We start from the raw sequence: 15563 nt of genomic DNA, 5'->3' as shown, positions 1-15563 counted from the left end.
CTGTAGCTGCCCGCATCAGATTCAAAACCCTGACGCTGGCCTACAAAGCCAAGAATGGACCAGCCCCTCTATACTTGATGAATGGTCAAAAGCCGATTCACACCTAGAGCCCTTCCAGCTTCAAGTACGGCTCGGCTCGACCCGCCATCCCTCAAAATCTGAGGACGACAAGCGTCCAGGTTTTTTTCTGTCCTGGCACCGAAGTGGTGGAACAAACTTCCCCTGGGTCTCTAGCTGAGATTTTTCTTGGGTAAATAGCAAAACACTTTTGTAAATGCCGTAAATGTAAATGTAAATGTACATCATCAATGGTGACATAAACCAACCAATCAGAGCAAAGCTTTGTTTAAATAATTGATGTGCCCATCTTACAAGGAGATAAGAACAACATGTTTTATTCTAGGGCAAAATAACAGGGCTATGAATGGGGGTATACATCCGCATATGGGCATTTTTGCCCCAACCAACAAACCAACCATCACAGACTTCATTTACCTTTAATAGCAATTACACCGAATTTTCCACTTGATGTAATTTGCTTACACTTATTCATTTATGGCACATTAAGAAAAAGTCATATTTTAATACAATTTACTTACACTTTACACTATATATCAGTCCTTGGCTGTGACCTGGTGCTGAGCACAATTCTACATAAGGCTATCTGAAATATTGAACAAATTCCAAAAAGCATTTAATGCCCCCCCACCTACCCACCCATTACAGCAATTAGCTCTGATGTCTAATACACCACCCAGAAGCAGTGTTCAGCAGCAGAGTCCAGGCTTCAGAGAGAAAACAGCTAGGACTATTAGGAGAAAGGGCAGGATGAGCCACACACACATACACACACACGCACACAATAACTCACTGTCGCTATGGAATTGACACACTCATCCTCTGGCTTGTATAGATGGCTATTCTATGAGGCGCATCTCACTAAAACTCTGGGGGATTTGGAGGGAGAGATTTAGACATCCTCACTACGAATGGCACCGATAAAGGCAGAGAAGTCATTTCTGCTCTCTCTCCACCTGTCTGTCTCTTTTTGTTCTCGAGCAGGAGAAGGAACAAAAAAGAGAGGAAAAAAAACATTAGCAGCTTCTGCATCTCGCAAACATACCTGCCCTTCACTCGCAGCTTGGGGATCATAATGCAATCTGGAGACTCATTAAATTGGATTAGACCATACAGGCAGATTATTAAAACCAACTCGTCAGTAAACAGCAGCGTTATCTTCCAAAACAAGGGCACTTCAAGTGTGTCTCCTCTACCCATCTCTTTGCGCCTGCTGCAAAACTTGTACTTGTTTGTGTTTGGTAGATTATCTCCAGCTCCAACCTGCGCTATTGAAGGAGAAAGACAAATATTGGTAAGCCTCTGGTCAGCTAATAGCTTCAACTCAAACCGGGCTCTGTAAGGGATGACGCCTGCGGGGGGGGAGGGGTGTTGCAAAATTACCTCGCTGACGACGTGCCCCCGAGCCTGGAGGAGGCGAGTGAAAAATCCCAAGCACCTGGGCCCTGACAGACCAAGATAACAGCTGGCTATAGCCACCATATTTCTCAAGAACTCATTTGGAATCTATGGACATTCACTGTTCATAGATTCCCTATAAAATAAAGTTTACAGCCCCTCCAGCATCCCGGAGATTCCACAGAACAATTATGACGATGCTTCTGGGCCCAACAAAACTTATTTTAAGGATCACTAAAATGGTCATTGCCTTTTCTTTACGAAGAGGATAAATCTGCCCAGCCTCGATCAATACGGGGAAACTGTGTTATCGTCACCGGCTCGACAGACTCAGCATTCTGATAAAGAAACTTACGGCGTGTATTGGTGAACTGATGCTGAGAAATGCATGGCATGAAAAACAGCACTCTCTCCGTTCTACTGCACGTTCTCATACAGCTGCTGCGGATGAGGACACAATTTTTCTGTTCTCCCCCATTCCACCAGTTCATATCCATACTCACATAAGACAAAAGAAGGATTACGGTGCGTTGCCGGGGAGGGAACAACACACCTGATACTGTAATTCACTGGACTAATGTTCAATCTATAGAATAGCTCACATTATGAAGTAAATCAAGTCCCGGATCCATTGCCATTGATTGGAATGATGAATTAGGCAGTTTTACTTAGCAACAGTGCAGTCAGTGGGGAGGCGATAATCTCTCCTACAAAATACCTCCATCTTGTTTTGTGTCTACATCAAACAAGCCGAAGTCTCAGTTGCCTTAAAGGACAGACGAGCACTGTGGCCACCTGCCAAAAAACAAACACTTCAGCTGCACACTGGTCTTGGGAGATATTCCTGAGACTTTGACAGCATGTGCCTGGAATCCTAAGATAATTGTGGTTGAATGTGTCTGTGTGTGTGTGTGTTTGTGCACACATAAGTGTGTGCAAGATGTCTGTATGTAGCTTATCCTTGTTGATGCTCGTACAGTGGCACTGTTTTTACATGGGCGTGTTTAAATTGTGGATCTATTGTTCTGTATGCAAAATTCACTAACTGATCATATTTCATTTCATATACTTTGTAAAGAGAAAAGTGTGTGTGTTTTTGTGTGCACAATATGTTTATGGGTATTTTTATTCCTTATACTGTAGCATTGTTTTAACACAGCTGCGTGTTTCACTTGCTCACACAACGTCCTGTGTATTAAAAAAATGTCCAAATGTAAATGTCACTGTGTCTTTGCATAAGTGGGTCAATGACATAATGATGCCACACATTTGTGTGTCCAATTCAATTAGTTTTTTCTATCAAAGTGAAAATTAAGGGAAGCATTTAGGCCTCCAAAGTCTAAAAATGCTAGGTCCAAAACATGCAAATGACGTAATCTAATTAAAAAAAGGCAGTTCCGTTCTAAGTAAAATCAGAACCTAGTAACATTTAAGTAACCCATTAACCTAATTAAACTTTTAAAAGCAACACTGCATAGCATTTTTACCTTCAAAAATCATGTTGTCCACTGACCTGTAACAGGCAGAACAGCGTCTCGGTCATTGCCACTCTGGGCTCGGCACGCGTAGCCAGTCATATTTGTCAAAAATTCTGTAATATTACTCTACCACATCAAAGATCACGTTTCAGTGACTGTTCTGTATGTCTCTGCTTCTAAAATACATGTAAATGAGGGACAGTTCAAAGGGTATTTATAGTTACTGCAGTGGAGCAAAAGTGAAATACACTCCACAACGGTAGGGGGAGCCCAGGAAGGAAAAAAAATATTCTCACATAAAGCTGCTTTAAACTCAAAACAAAGCAGCTTCGAAAGTATTAATTGCAAATTTCTGTTCATAAATTGTGATTGTGTTACATATCTGGAAAAATATGAAAAAATCTGTGTTCAATGGCAAAAGCCTAGATAAGTCCACGTACAAATACTAATTAATAGGCACATCACATGTTAAAATCTAGTATTTTTTATTCATGTGCCTGAGATTTTTGTGGGTTGTAAAATGAATTATCCTGCTTAGATTAGCATGGTATGATTTATAGTATTAAATCCTACCATTCTGAAAGGTTATTACACTAATATCAACACACTGAACAGACTCTACAGAGCACAATTCTATTAATTTTTATGTATTTTGAATGTTAAAAATTTAGAATTGCTAAAATGGATGGAAACCCTTGTTTGTGACTCAGCGACATATGTGTGTTTGGACATGTTTATGTTGGTTCTACTGTAATACACAGTTAAAAAAGGTTAAAAAAAAACAAACAAAAAAAAAACACATCACATCACATAACCTCACTAGACGGGGTCCACTTCCGAAAAGTCAGGCGGTCTAAACTTGGAAGTTGTCCAAAGTCCCAAAGTTCTGCTACCCGTAACTGGTCAGTTGGGGTGTATGTGTGTGTGTGTGTGTGTGTGTGTGTGTGTATGGACCAGACATCAGTTTGCTCTGCCATGTGCTTCCAGTCAAAGGTTAAAGGTGAGAGAAGACACTCACATCACAGCCTTTCTCCACATTGCGCTTCCAGTGTTTCTTCTCAGTTTTCTTGGCTGCAGTAGAGTAGAGAGCGGCATGACTCTTCACCCTTGGGTTGAGGGCCAGGATACTCTGCACAGCACAGCACAGCACAGAGAGGCAGAGAGAGAGGGAGAGAGACAGACAGAGGTTGAGAAAGGTTTCTGATACAACAACAGTTCCATATGTTTGGTATTCATGCCAGAGAGTATAAAATGTGTGCTGGTATCTTGTGTGTGTGCGTATCTCCGGACAGTCTAAGGCCAAACTCTACACTCTAAGGCATAAACACGGGGGCGTTTCACAGTTCAAGGATCCAGAGTGCTGTAAGGCCAAATCCAAAATGCTTTCAGAGGAGCAAAAGAGCCTTTCCAAATGCTTGTCCCTCGCAAACAATAAAAACTACAGGCTCATTTCACTCAGGGCACAAGTGAAACATCTGACCTTCAAGTCTCCCCACATCCAAAACATCTCCTCACACATACAGCCTGCAGGAGCACCCGCCTCACTAATCACACGCACTCGATCCTAAAACCGTGAACGAAGTCATTTCCTACCCATTTGTATATCAAATCCTTTTTCAACAGCTTTCCAACCAACGTGCACTAACTGTTCTTTATTCAACAGGGAGATGTTTTGGAGAAAAAGAGGAAGAAGAAGAAGAAAAAAACACCCTTAACTAACACTTAAAGCTGAGTTCCAGTAGTGTTACCAGTCCTTGACACCACACAGGATGATATGAGCCTTCCAGGCACAAATGCATTATTTAAGAGGGGAGGGGGGGGAAATCAGCTGAATGAGTGTTTTTTGTAATCACTCTCACAGACCCCCAGGAGCTGATCAGCCTTTCTATGTGGTCTGGGTCTACCTAGAAGCCACTCCTCTCCTCGACCTGCCATTTCCAATGTATCCCCCTCCACCACCACTACCACCATCATCACCCTCACCCCCACCCCGATCCACCTCTTACACACACACACACACACACACACGATGCCCTGTTAACAGCCTGCATGGCCCATCGTCCCGACAACAAACAGCCGAGCCATGTAACCCTCCATTACAATCAACAGTGCCCCCACTCAGCCCTGGACCAAGTGCTCGTGCCGGCGGGCGTGGAAATGAATCTGTAATCATGTCACTCGCCACTGTAGCACATTAACCACACACAGCCCACACAAATCCAGCACACTGACTGTACAGTGAGAGGCAATCACACAAGAGAGCAGCAGAGAACACGAAAAGAGAGAGAAAGAGACAGCGAGAGAGAGAAGCAATACCCTGCAGATCAGTGTACTAAGGATTTTTGTATAGGCCTTTGTGCGTGGGGCTACACATCTCCCATACAATATTGAACACATGTATAGGGAATGCAGAAGCCTTGCCATGTCAATGAAAGCGACAGCGTTTTTATACCTTCCCTGGCTGTCGCAGAAATGTGTCGCAGCTTTAATCCCACCCTATAAAGCCTTCCTCCTGAACATTCCCATTGATATTCATCCTAAACAAATCCACTGTTCCTCATGAGCACCCCACAAAGCTATACATTATCTTTTACATTCGGTCCCCCCCCCCCCCCCCCCCCTTCATTCTTTTCTTTTTGTTTTACCCCCCGCCAGCTACTGCCACCAGTAACCCACCTCAATTAGTGTCCCGCAGGCAATGTGACAACACATAAAGCTTTGTCTTTTCATATTTTCACAGTAGGCTGGATGAAAGCCCATTTCAGATGGAGGTATGTGGTGTTAAAAGGGCAAACCGCCGTTACTCTAACCTGCCTCTTTCCTGCGGAGTGCCAGCCACCTACATCTCATGCTAAATGAAATGTCCCACTTTATGCAATGGCAGACATCATCCTATTAATTCTTTAATTTCACACCTAATAAAATGTAGTTAAAGCGCCGTGTGAGCTACATATTGAAACAATAAAAATACACCTCTTCGGGTTTTATTGTGTGTTAAGGACTGCATTACTTATCCATTTTCCTATAATGTGGTGTGGATAAGCCAATATATTCTTTGGGCAGATCCTTTAGGTAAACTGGAGGAGGTAATGGCACTCAATGGCGCTCACTCAGTAGAAGAAGGGCGACACGCTCTTGGGCTCCATCGGCTACTGTAATCAGGCCACGGCAGCAGGAGACCACACATACAGAAAAAAATACATAAATAAAAACAAGACAAAACAAAAAAAAATCACAACAAACCCAATATACAATAGTTCATCTGTCTGTTTGCACATTTCTAGAAGCATAGTGTTGCAATCACTAGCGCTGATCGCTGGTCATAAGACTCCTTTTGTCGAGCATCACTTAAGGCCCTCTAGATTTGGACAGGTTGTGCAGCAAGATTAGAAAGAAACACACACTCACAGGTCATTAGGGAACGGCACACAAAAGAAGGCATTGCATTATTAATTCATTTAGGAAACTCCCACTAAACCTGCACAAAACAAAATCAGCCCTGCAATCACCCTGATCATAGCATGTCAATCTCTCACTCTCTAGGGCTGCAGCAGTCTTGATTAAATGAGAGATCTGGCTCTGTGGTTTCGAACTGAGATCATAATGCACACATATCATTCTTTAACAGCAATTTTTAATGGCAATTTTGTAAAGAATTGTATATTTCTTCCTAGGGATGTCCCGATTTGATCTAAGGGATCAGGATCGGGGGCTGATCCAGGCATATTTTAATGGATCGGGTATCAGCTATTTTAATCCCAATCTTGTTCTGATGCTTTGTTTTAACCATAGTGATCAGTGCGCCATCTGGTGGCTTTTAAGGCTGCATTAACGGATATTACTCCCAGCTGGCAGCAGTAAGGACGTTCTCAGAAGAAAAACAGAACATAATATTTAAAACTATATAAAAATATCATTGGAATGCTCTGATTTACCGGCTGGAGAACCGCATGTCTTCCTCTATGTTCATAAACCAGCACTGAAGAGCACATTCAGAACAGAGTGGTGGCTAACACTAATGCTAATACACACGCTACTGAAACCCAAATCACAGCCCATTCACCTCACTGTACAACAGCTATTTTACATTTGTAGTCGACAAACATTAACAGATATCAGTCCTGAGTGTGTACCACTACACCCACAGTTTTGAAGGAACTGGAAGCTGAATGGTCAGTAAGGTGAGTCAGACTGGCTTAGAAGATATTCAACACACTTTACAATATGTTTAAGAAAAGCCTCTACTAAACTAAATGATGATGCTCAGCGCTAAGAGACTCGAATCAGACCACGAGGCAAAATAACCTGATCGGGACATCCCCACCTTTCACTTTCTCATACTGTGGATAACTGTAGACAACAAGGCCAACAGAATAGGACTCTCTGGAGCAAATAAACATGAACATATTTGCATCATTCCTAATACCAGGTATAGAGGGGCATAAAGCCCCCCCAGCGCTGAACAGTGGAGCAGTAGAACTATAATGATGGCGCTCCATCTAATAATTCTGGGATGAGTTGTGGAGTGGAGAATAAGGTGGGGTGGTAATCATCCAACATCCTGACCTCACTAATGCTTTTGTTGCTGAATGTGACCAAATTGTTACAGTAATGCTCAAAGAAGGCCTTCCCTGGAGAGTGCAGACAGTTACTCCAACAAAAGCAGGATACACTGCTTTTGGAAGAAATGATCACCAAGTAGCTGTCCAAATACTTTTGACTTTTGTATATTTGTATATACTCTTTAGCCTACAGCTGTTTAGCCCTGTCCGTTCATGCTGATGTTATTAGGAGTGTTTCAGCCCTGGCTACATTTTGAATAAGACAGTATACAGAGTAGACAATCACAGCAGAGATCATTTACATATATAAGGTTTCATGTTAAGAGATAAACTAACAGAGATTGGACATGGTGTTATAAAAACCTCATTGTGTTTCTGGCATTAACGCCACACAAATGTCAAAAATAAATCTTCATCATGCATCTCTTTCTTAAATATGCTTGAAGACTGATATATATGATTTACCGCAGTTCTGACTAACTGTATAAGCTGAACCCAAATGTTTGTAAAACACACAGGTCAGCGAGATGTCTGGGTGTACAAATCACATTAGGTCATATTGGTTGAACATTTTATTTTAAGCTGTAAAAACATATGAATGAAACCAAAACTGTAATTGTGTGCAATGATGTATTTTAGATGCTGGATTATTAAACTCAGTGAGGGAAAGTGAAAGCATCAAGAATGCTAATAACAACAAGAAGAACATCAGGAGCAGCTAGTCTGTCAAACTGTGAATATTTCGAGGCGCAGCCTAACTCTTTTATCAGTCTTTTATCAGCTACTTACAAAATCACTGAAATAGTCAGTTTGTACAGAATCTGAGGATTAGAACCAAATACCTGGTGTATGAATGCAGCCCTATCAGCCTCAGCCACCTGGAAGTATGTGTATTGTTTTTGTGATGTACCGCTGATTTGACTAATTGTGCTAATTGTTCTAAACACTCTTTGGCGTAACACACTCTTTGTCGTGAACAGGCAGGGCTAAAATGCTGAAGGCTAAATAGGCCAATATGCTCTGTGATACCTTAATATTAAAAAATATATATATATATATATATATAATAAAATACTACAGTGCCCGTTGATGGTTTGCTACACAACTGTTTAGCTGGTAAGTAAAAGAATAAAAAATAAAAGAAAACAGAAAAATCAGGTTACCACACACACACACACACACACACACACACACACATTACAATAAGCACACCAAAACAAATAGCCTGTGGACTTAGAGTTTGCCAGTGAAACGATGATATTAGAAGAGACCATTTCTCTAAATGTTTTCTGTAAAGCTTCTCTAGGCCTATACCAGAGGATTTAACCGAACGCACTCTCTGAAGTGCCACCTTTGTTTTTCTGTCTTCACGAGAGCCTTGCATCCAGCCCTGTATTGACCCTCTCTCCTCAAGTGGAAAATGTACAAGAGAAACAGATTCATGTTGCAACCGGGCTAAAGGAAACACTAATGATGTTTGACAGAGCTTAATCTGCCTCTGCTACGGAATGGTTTAAGTCGAGAGAAGAATAACACATTCAAAAGGCTGCTGTCAAAGCTAAGTGTGCTGAGAAGATATTGAGAACATGACGCACCACACACACACACAGACACACACACACACTGTGATGGGAAGTAAACAGTCATTTAGAGTGTTCTAATCTGAACATATTTGAGCTGTTTTAAAACAGGGCTCATTTAATGAGCATGTGTCCTTCACTGCGATGTCAAACATTATGCATGGCCACCAATGAGATCAATACCTCACACAAGACAGGGCAATACATCTGTATGCTTTAATCAATACTGCATGAACTGCAGGGCTGTGCTGTTATTTCTATGATTCTGCACCTGAAGGCGGCACCAGAAATAGTGTAACAGCATATTTGCAGTAGAAATTCAAGCAGTGCGTGCTCATCGCCGCTCTCCGCCTTGGCCTTTCTCTCACACAAACATGCAGGAGACTTCTTTTCCTTCCCCAGGTGGAATCTCAGCTACACTGCAGTTAATAAATGTCAGAGGCATGCACTATCTAAGACGGGCATAGATCCCCCCCCACACACACACAGTTATTGAGAACTCCTTCGTGGATCCCTAGCCAAACAGAGACTATGTGCATTATCAAACAATATTTAAAACACAATACAGCCTGATCTCCCCGCTGTTTGTGTGACCTTTCTGGTCGGAGCAGGCCGTGGCAGCGCCGGGGGGACGCGTACGTTCGGTCGTCTTTGCACAGCGCCCATCTGTGTGTGCTGCGTGGTACCGTGGGGAGCCGCCGCGTCTGCCTCCATCACTCTTCACTGATCACACGGGCCCAAGCAGATGGGAGATCAATAAGCGCCCCGGCCCCAGCCAAAAGCATGCAAACCCCAGCCCCTCGGAGGACATCAGATGGGGCAGGGACATTGATGATGGACAAGGGGAAGTGGCAAATCAAATTCAGCTGTAAGCAGCCAATAATGAGAGGATGAAGTGGCCACAGAGTCCAGTTGTACCCAGCACCGAACTGCATTCCGAATGTGGACAAGGTACATGATGTACCCAATTGACTGATTAACCAACAGGAGAACGCCAGGATCAAATTAGGCCCTATTCGCACAGCCTCAGCACCCCACTATTCTGCCTATTTTTGTCCAGGCTTGTTTTGAGGTGGAGATGCATGCCTGAAACATTCATATGGCTATTAGCAAAGCGCTCGGGCTTGCCCTTTTCCTGTCTAATCAATAGCAGCACCATATTGTGCAATAAATTACCTTGACCTTCCTCATCCCCCTCAACCAGACAGACCTCCCACAACTTAGTATGCATGAGGCATCTCTGCATTTAGCATGCATGAGGAGCGCACGGCTAAAACTTAACTCCTTCCTGCATTAATCCCCTGCTTAAAAAGAAAATTATTTACGGCTCAGAGGTGGGGAATAGTTAAACATGAGCCGACGATCCACGCGCTCCGTCTTCCGCAGGGATCAATAGAGGAATTTCCACATATTGATTGGCCGTTAGTGAAATAAAGCGCTGGCCTGCAGGTCAGCAGTATTAAATATAGGCCCTGAATATCATTCAGTCGATTTATGATTAGAAACTTGACGCGAGGTGCACAGGTAGCTACGGCAGCTGCCAAAATATAAAATATCATAACTGCACCACAGCAACACATACTATACTGTCCATTTTGCATCACATACCGATGGTCTGCGTTAAATATACAGTGCACACTTAAAAAAAGGTCAGGTAGTTCAAATGTTCTGTAGTAAAGACAGTGGCTGTATATAGAATCGGGACAACCCAAAGACAATCCAACATTTAAAACATATATTGCTGATATTCATTTTTGTAGGCTTACAGTTTTCTCCATAGTTTGTAGCTGCTCTGTACACTGTGTAAATAATTCTGGAGGAATAGACCAATAGAAGTGCTCTAAATTACTTTTTTAACCACTTTTTAACCACTCTAACCACTTTTTTTTAAAGAGGGTTCAACTATATATTCTATTAAGTAAAAAAAACTATTTTTAGAATGTAGTCTGAAATCTGTGTTTTCAGTAATACTGTACTCATATTTAAGGGGTTTAATCTTTTTTTTTATTATTTATTATTATTATTATTATTTTAATAAATAAGACCTTTCTCAGAAAATAAGCGTTCTCTTTTTTTAAGCATTCGTTACAAGTAGGAGCATTTTCAATTTGGAATTTATGGAAACACACGTATTAAATAATAATATAACGTAGAATTTATTCATTTCTAAATTAATTAATTTAAAAGCAACAGTATATTTAAACAGGAAATTACACACAAATCACAACTAACCACAGCACAGATTCTTTCAAGATGTCCACATCTTCTCTTTATTCTAGCTTACTTTTCTCTCATAGAAGTGTTTGTTTGTTTGTTTTTTATTTGATATATCTACCAGATATGGGTGTTAAAAGTCCCATTTTCCTGTGTCTTTTAAACACTTGACATCAATTGAACTTGATTAGAATTTTCTTTTACACCAATTTGAAATTCTCCTTTATTACACAGATGGATTGTCTTATAGTTGATCAACTCTGTTGAAATATGTCCTGCAAAGGGGAATAACATGGACATAGGTGAACAATTATAGACAGTAGTGGTGCATAATTTGTCAGGCATACTGACCACTGCTGATATTTAAGACATTATTGTGGTGATGCATCATACTGAGCTACTTTATACTAGAATATAGTGCTACTAACAAATAGTGGATGATGCAAACATATTAATTATGCTTTAATTATATTCATCATGTGCATTAACCTAACAGATGGCTACAGTATATTCCCATCTTTATTTGTACACCAGCAAGACACAAGGAGATGCTTTTAATAAAAGAAAACAGTGAATGTGATGAAATATCAGTACAAAAGAATTCAGGGTTGTAATCATATTTATTGCTGCTGGTGACAGACTTCAATAGAATGAAAATGCTTACCAGGTTCAGTCACAATTGCTGAGGTTGGTTAAGGTTTATGGTCATGTTCAGGTGCACGTTAAGTGGCTAAATGTTCATGGTACAGTAAGTAAGTACAATAATTGTTAGACAGACAGACAAACTGCCGTCAAACTGAAACAGTGGATGATTATCCTAATAAAAAGATCAACTAGAATTCAAATGTATTATTCATTAATAAGTGAGCATCTATTATTAATACAGAAAGACTGAATAAATTCACACCTTTAGGACAGTGCATTTCTGTTGCATTACTGTCCAATATGCAGCATAATATCATGAGTATAGCATATGAAAAATAAAGAAACACATTGTGAAGGTCTGCAATATGCATGCCATGCTCACTCTGCTGTTCCTGCACACGTCCTTACACCCATCAGCCATAACATTAAAACCACTAGCAAATCGAGTGAATAACATTGATCTTGTTACAATGGCATCTGTCAATGGGACCCATTTCACAACTTACAAGACTTGCACAATCCGCTGCTAAGGTCTGGGTGTCCGATACCACAGAAGACCTTCAAAGGCCTTGTGAAGTCCATGACTTAATGGATCAGAGCTATTTTGGTGGCAAGAGGGGAACTTGCACTTTACTTGACTGACGATTTTAATGTTATGGCATCAACATTAGAGATTAGTCCTTAATCACTGCATAAATTCCATATCAGCACAAACACATGCGTTTGAAATGTCAGAATCAGCTACCATGAGCTAATAAAGAGATTTTAGTACTTAAGGCTGTGCATGTTCTCCTGAACGGTCATCACAGGAGCAGGAACCTTTTTCTTTTCTTTTTTTTTGAATAAAAACACAGATTAAATACTTCAAATCTTTCCCACAGAGCGGGATCAAACAGTAAGCACTCCATTACTCTATACGAGAACTTACGTGAAAGGCTGTCTCCTAAAAGCTCCTCTGCAGGGGCAGCAATAGACCCTCTCCATAATGCATGTTTTCATACATATACAGTACACACACACACACACACACACTGCAGAAAATGACCTATAGATCACATGTGAACTGAAGATGTGGGTGAGCAGCCGTCTATACCTTCCATTTGCTCTTTAAAATTACGAACCAGAGTGCTATTAACCGGTAACCCAAGCCTGACCGGCTGCTACCCACCAATCAGAAGCCTCATAAAGACTTAGGAGGCTCAAAGCACTCATGAAGCACAAAAAAACTTGTTTACAACACTTCAACCTCCCGAGCAAAGCAGTCAAGCTATAAAATAGACACTAGTGTATAAGAAATATATAAATATCAGGTGGGTGAGGCAGTAAAAAGAATTATCAAGGTTTGCAGTGAAATCTTACATAAGGAGAGGGGCAGCACAATACAACAAAACATCATATTGAGGCTATAAAGCTTTTGTTGTTTCAGCCAAAATGATTCATGATTGTAGAATGATGTCTTCTTTCACCAAAACACCCACAGAAACTCATCCTTAAAGTCCAAGGTTGGTCAAGATGCTCACACAACAGGCTTCGTTAAAGGGCTCATTTACATGATGCAGCTTCTATGATATCGGTATCTCAAAAAGCAACGCTGTGACAACAGTTAACAGACAATATATAGTGCACAGACTAAATATAGAAAGGTACCATAAAGGGGCCATATAACAGTCCCTCATATGTATGTATATTGTTATGTGCTTAGGTACCTGTGTACTCGAACTGCTCAAGATGCCGATATTTAAATACTAAAATGGCTACTGTAATTACATGCTACTGTAATTAACTGAGCTCTACTGTAATCTTCTAGCTGATGTTAACGAGGTTCAGAAACATTCCTTTCCATTATTGTTTGTCTGCTTCTTCCTGGTTAGGGTATTCGTGAGTCCAGAGCCTACCCAGTAACAATTAGCACAAGGCAAAAATACCCCTTGGGCAATAGGGCTGCAAGAAAATATCTATATATTGAAGTATCCTTTGTATGATTTGCAATACTGTATCAATACTTTACTTTAATTGGTGTCAGACAGTGGTTCATTTTGTGGTGTTGGCTAGATAGCAGTGTTATACTCAGTGTCTTCAGATCACACTGTTCTGAATGCATGAAAAGCAAGCTTTTCTTTAACTCAGATGTTATGTATGTGTTTTCATATGATGTGTTTTAGTTTTCCTGAAATGTGATAAAAAATATATCATTATATAGTAATATACGTGGTTGGTGTGGCGCAACAGATAAAACCACTAGCTGCCAGTGAGCTATTATACCATGTGGGAGACCAGGGTTCGATTCCCAGTCTGGGTGACTATGCTGCGCTACACCAATAAGAGTCCTTGGGCAAGACTCCTAACACTACAGTGGCCCACCTGTGTAATATGAGTCACCTTGTAAGTCGCTCTGGATAAGAGCGTCAGCTAAATGATGTAAACGTAAATACCATCTAGCTTACAGTATCATAATACAGTGTTGCCACACTGAAAGGGTGCCACTCCATTGCAGCGCACCATACATAACCATTTACTCACACGCACTCAAACATTCCCCTACCATGTGTTTTTAGGAAGTAGGAGAAAACCCAAAACTCCAGACAAACAGTGAACAGAGCATGGATTGAACCCACAACCCAGGCCTTTGGAGCTGTGTGGTACACACACTGCCATATTACTTAGAAACACCACTAATAATTATATTCTCACCTTTTCGGTCATGAAAACTCACGATCAGTGTAATCCCTAATAAATGCATTTTTTTTATATGATCACAAAACTAATTACTTAAAAGAGGCTGTTTTTGCAGCTTAACTTCCAGAATTGGACTGTACAGGTTAGGATGTAACCAATGCATGTAAATATGCTATCATCATACATGTCCTAAAGAAAATTAATTTTCCATGACATGGTCCCTTTAATTGCTGAAAATCAATTTGTGTACCATGCATACCCTGTGGTGTTTAAAGGGTTAACACAAAAAAAACTCCCACCATCTGCTCTTCCTCCTTAGAGTCTCACAGAGGGGGTCTAAGAGAGTCAGTCCCTCAGTATATATCAGTTGCACTGTTTTTCCCGGCACCGATGAGCTCACCAGTCAGCCAGTATAACATTCCAGTCCATAACACTGTAGGCCCTCCCTTCTGCCTGCCAATCAGGGCCAACCTCAACCTCTCAAAGAAGAGCGCTAGGCATGTCTGAGACAAACCAGGCACCCAGTAAGCCAGTTTAATTCGGTAATGGCCAAAATGTGCCAAAGCCTCATTATTTGGCCTTTGAAACGGTCCCTGGCCATGTTGAGCCTCGAAAAACAATTAGCACAGAAGCAGAAGGTAAATGAACTGTAAAGAAATCAGGACTTGATGACCGAGGCTTTATCTGCTCTCAGTGGAAGACAGAGAGAGAGGGAGCGAGCAAGCAAGCGGGAGAGAGAGAGAATGGGGAGGAAAAAACAGGTTCAATATGCCACATGCTCCATGGATGTGTAAGCAAGCAGGCTGGCCTGAGGGTCCATGGGCTATGAACTCCACTGAGGGGGACTGAGTTTGCCGACGAAGATTGTAGCAGACAGAGGGGTCACATGTGATCAGGTGAGCGTGCACTGGCCCCTGAGGGTTTGGAGCAGG

The 15563-nt window shown here is 41.3% G+C and overlaps 1 protein-coding gene across 13 annotated transcripts in view; it reads right to left on the bottom strand.

Moving 5' to 3' along the window:
* dpyda (dihydropyrimidine dehydrogenase a) overlaps positions 1-15563 on the bottom strand; it is a 200244-nt gene that overhangs the window by 149431 nt on the left and 35250 nt on the right. For 12 of the 13 annotated variants that reach the window (XR_011979708.1, XR_011979709.1, XM_072679647.1 and 9 more), the window contains one exon: positions 3973-4083. Coding sequence is in view for 11 of the 13 variants with exons in the window: in XM_072679647.1 (XP_072535748.1) it covers positions 3973-4083 (111 nt within the window). In the remaining 2 variants the exon portion in view is untranslated. Of the gene's footprint in view, positions 1-3972; positions 4084-14930; positions 14977-15563 lie in introns of those variants that run through there. The other variant, XM_072679651.1, reaches the window with a different exon arrangement.

Source organism: Salminus brasiliensis, chromosome 5 (genome assembly GCF_030463535.1).
Source record: "Salminus brasiliensis chromosome 5, fSalBra1.hap2, whole genome shotgun sequence".
Lineage (NCBI taxonomy): Eukaryota > Metazoa > Chordata > Actinopteri > Characiformes > Bryconidae > Salminus > Salminus brasiliensis.
This window is presented reverse-complemented; position numbering and strand designations above follow the sequence as displayed.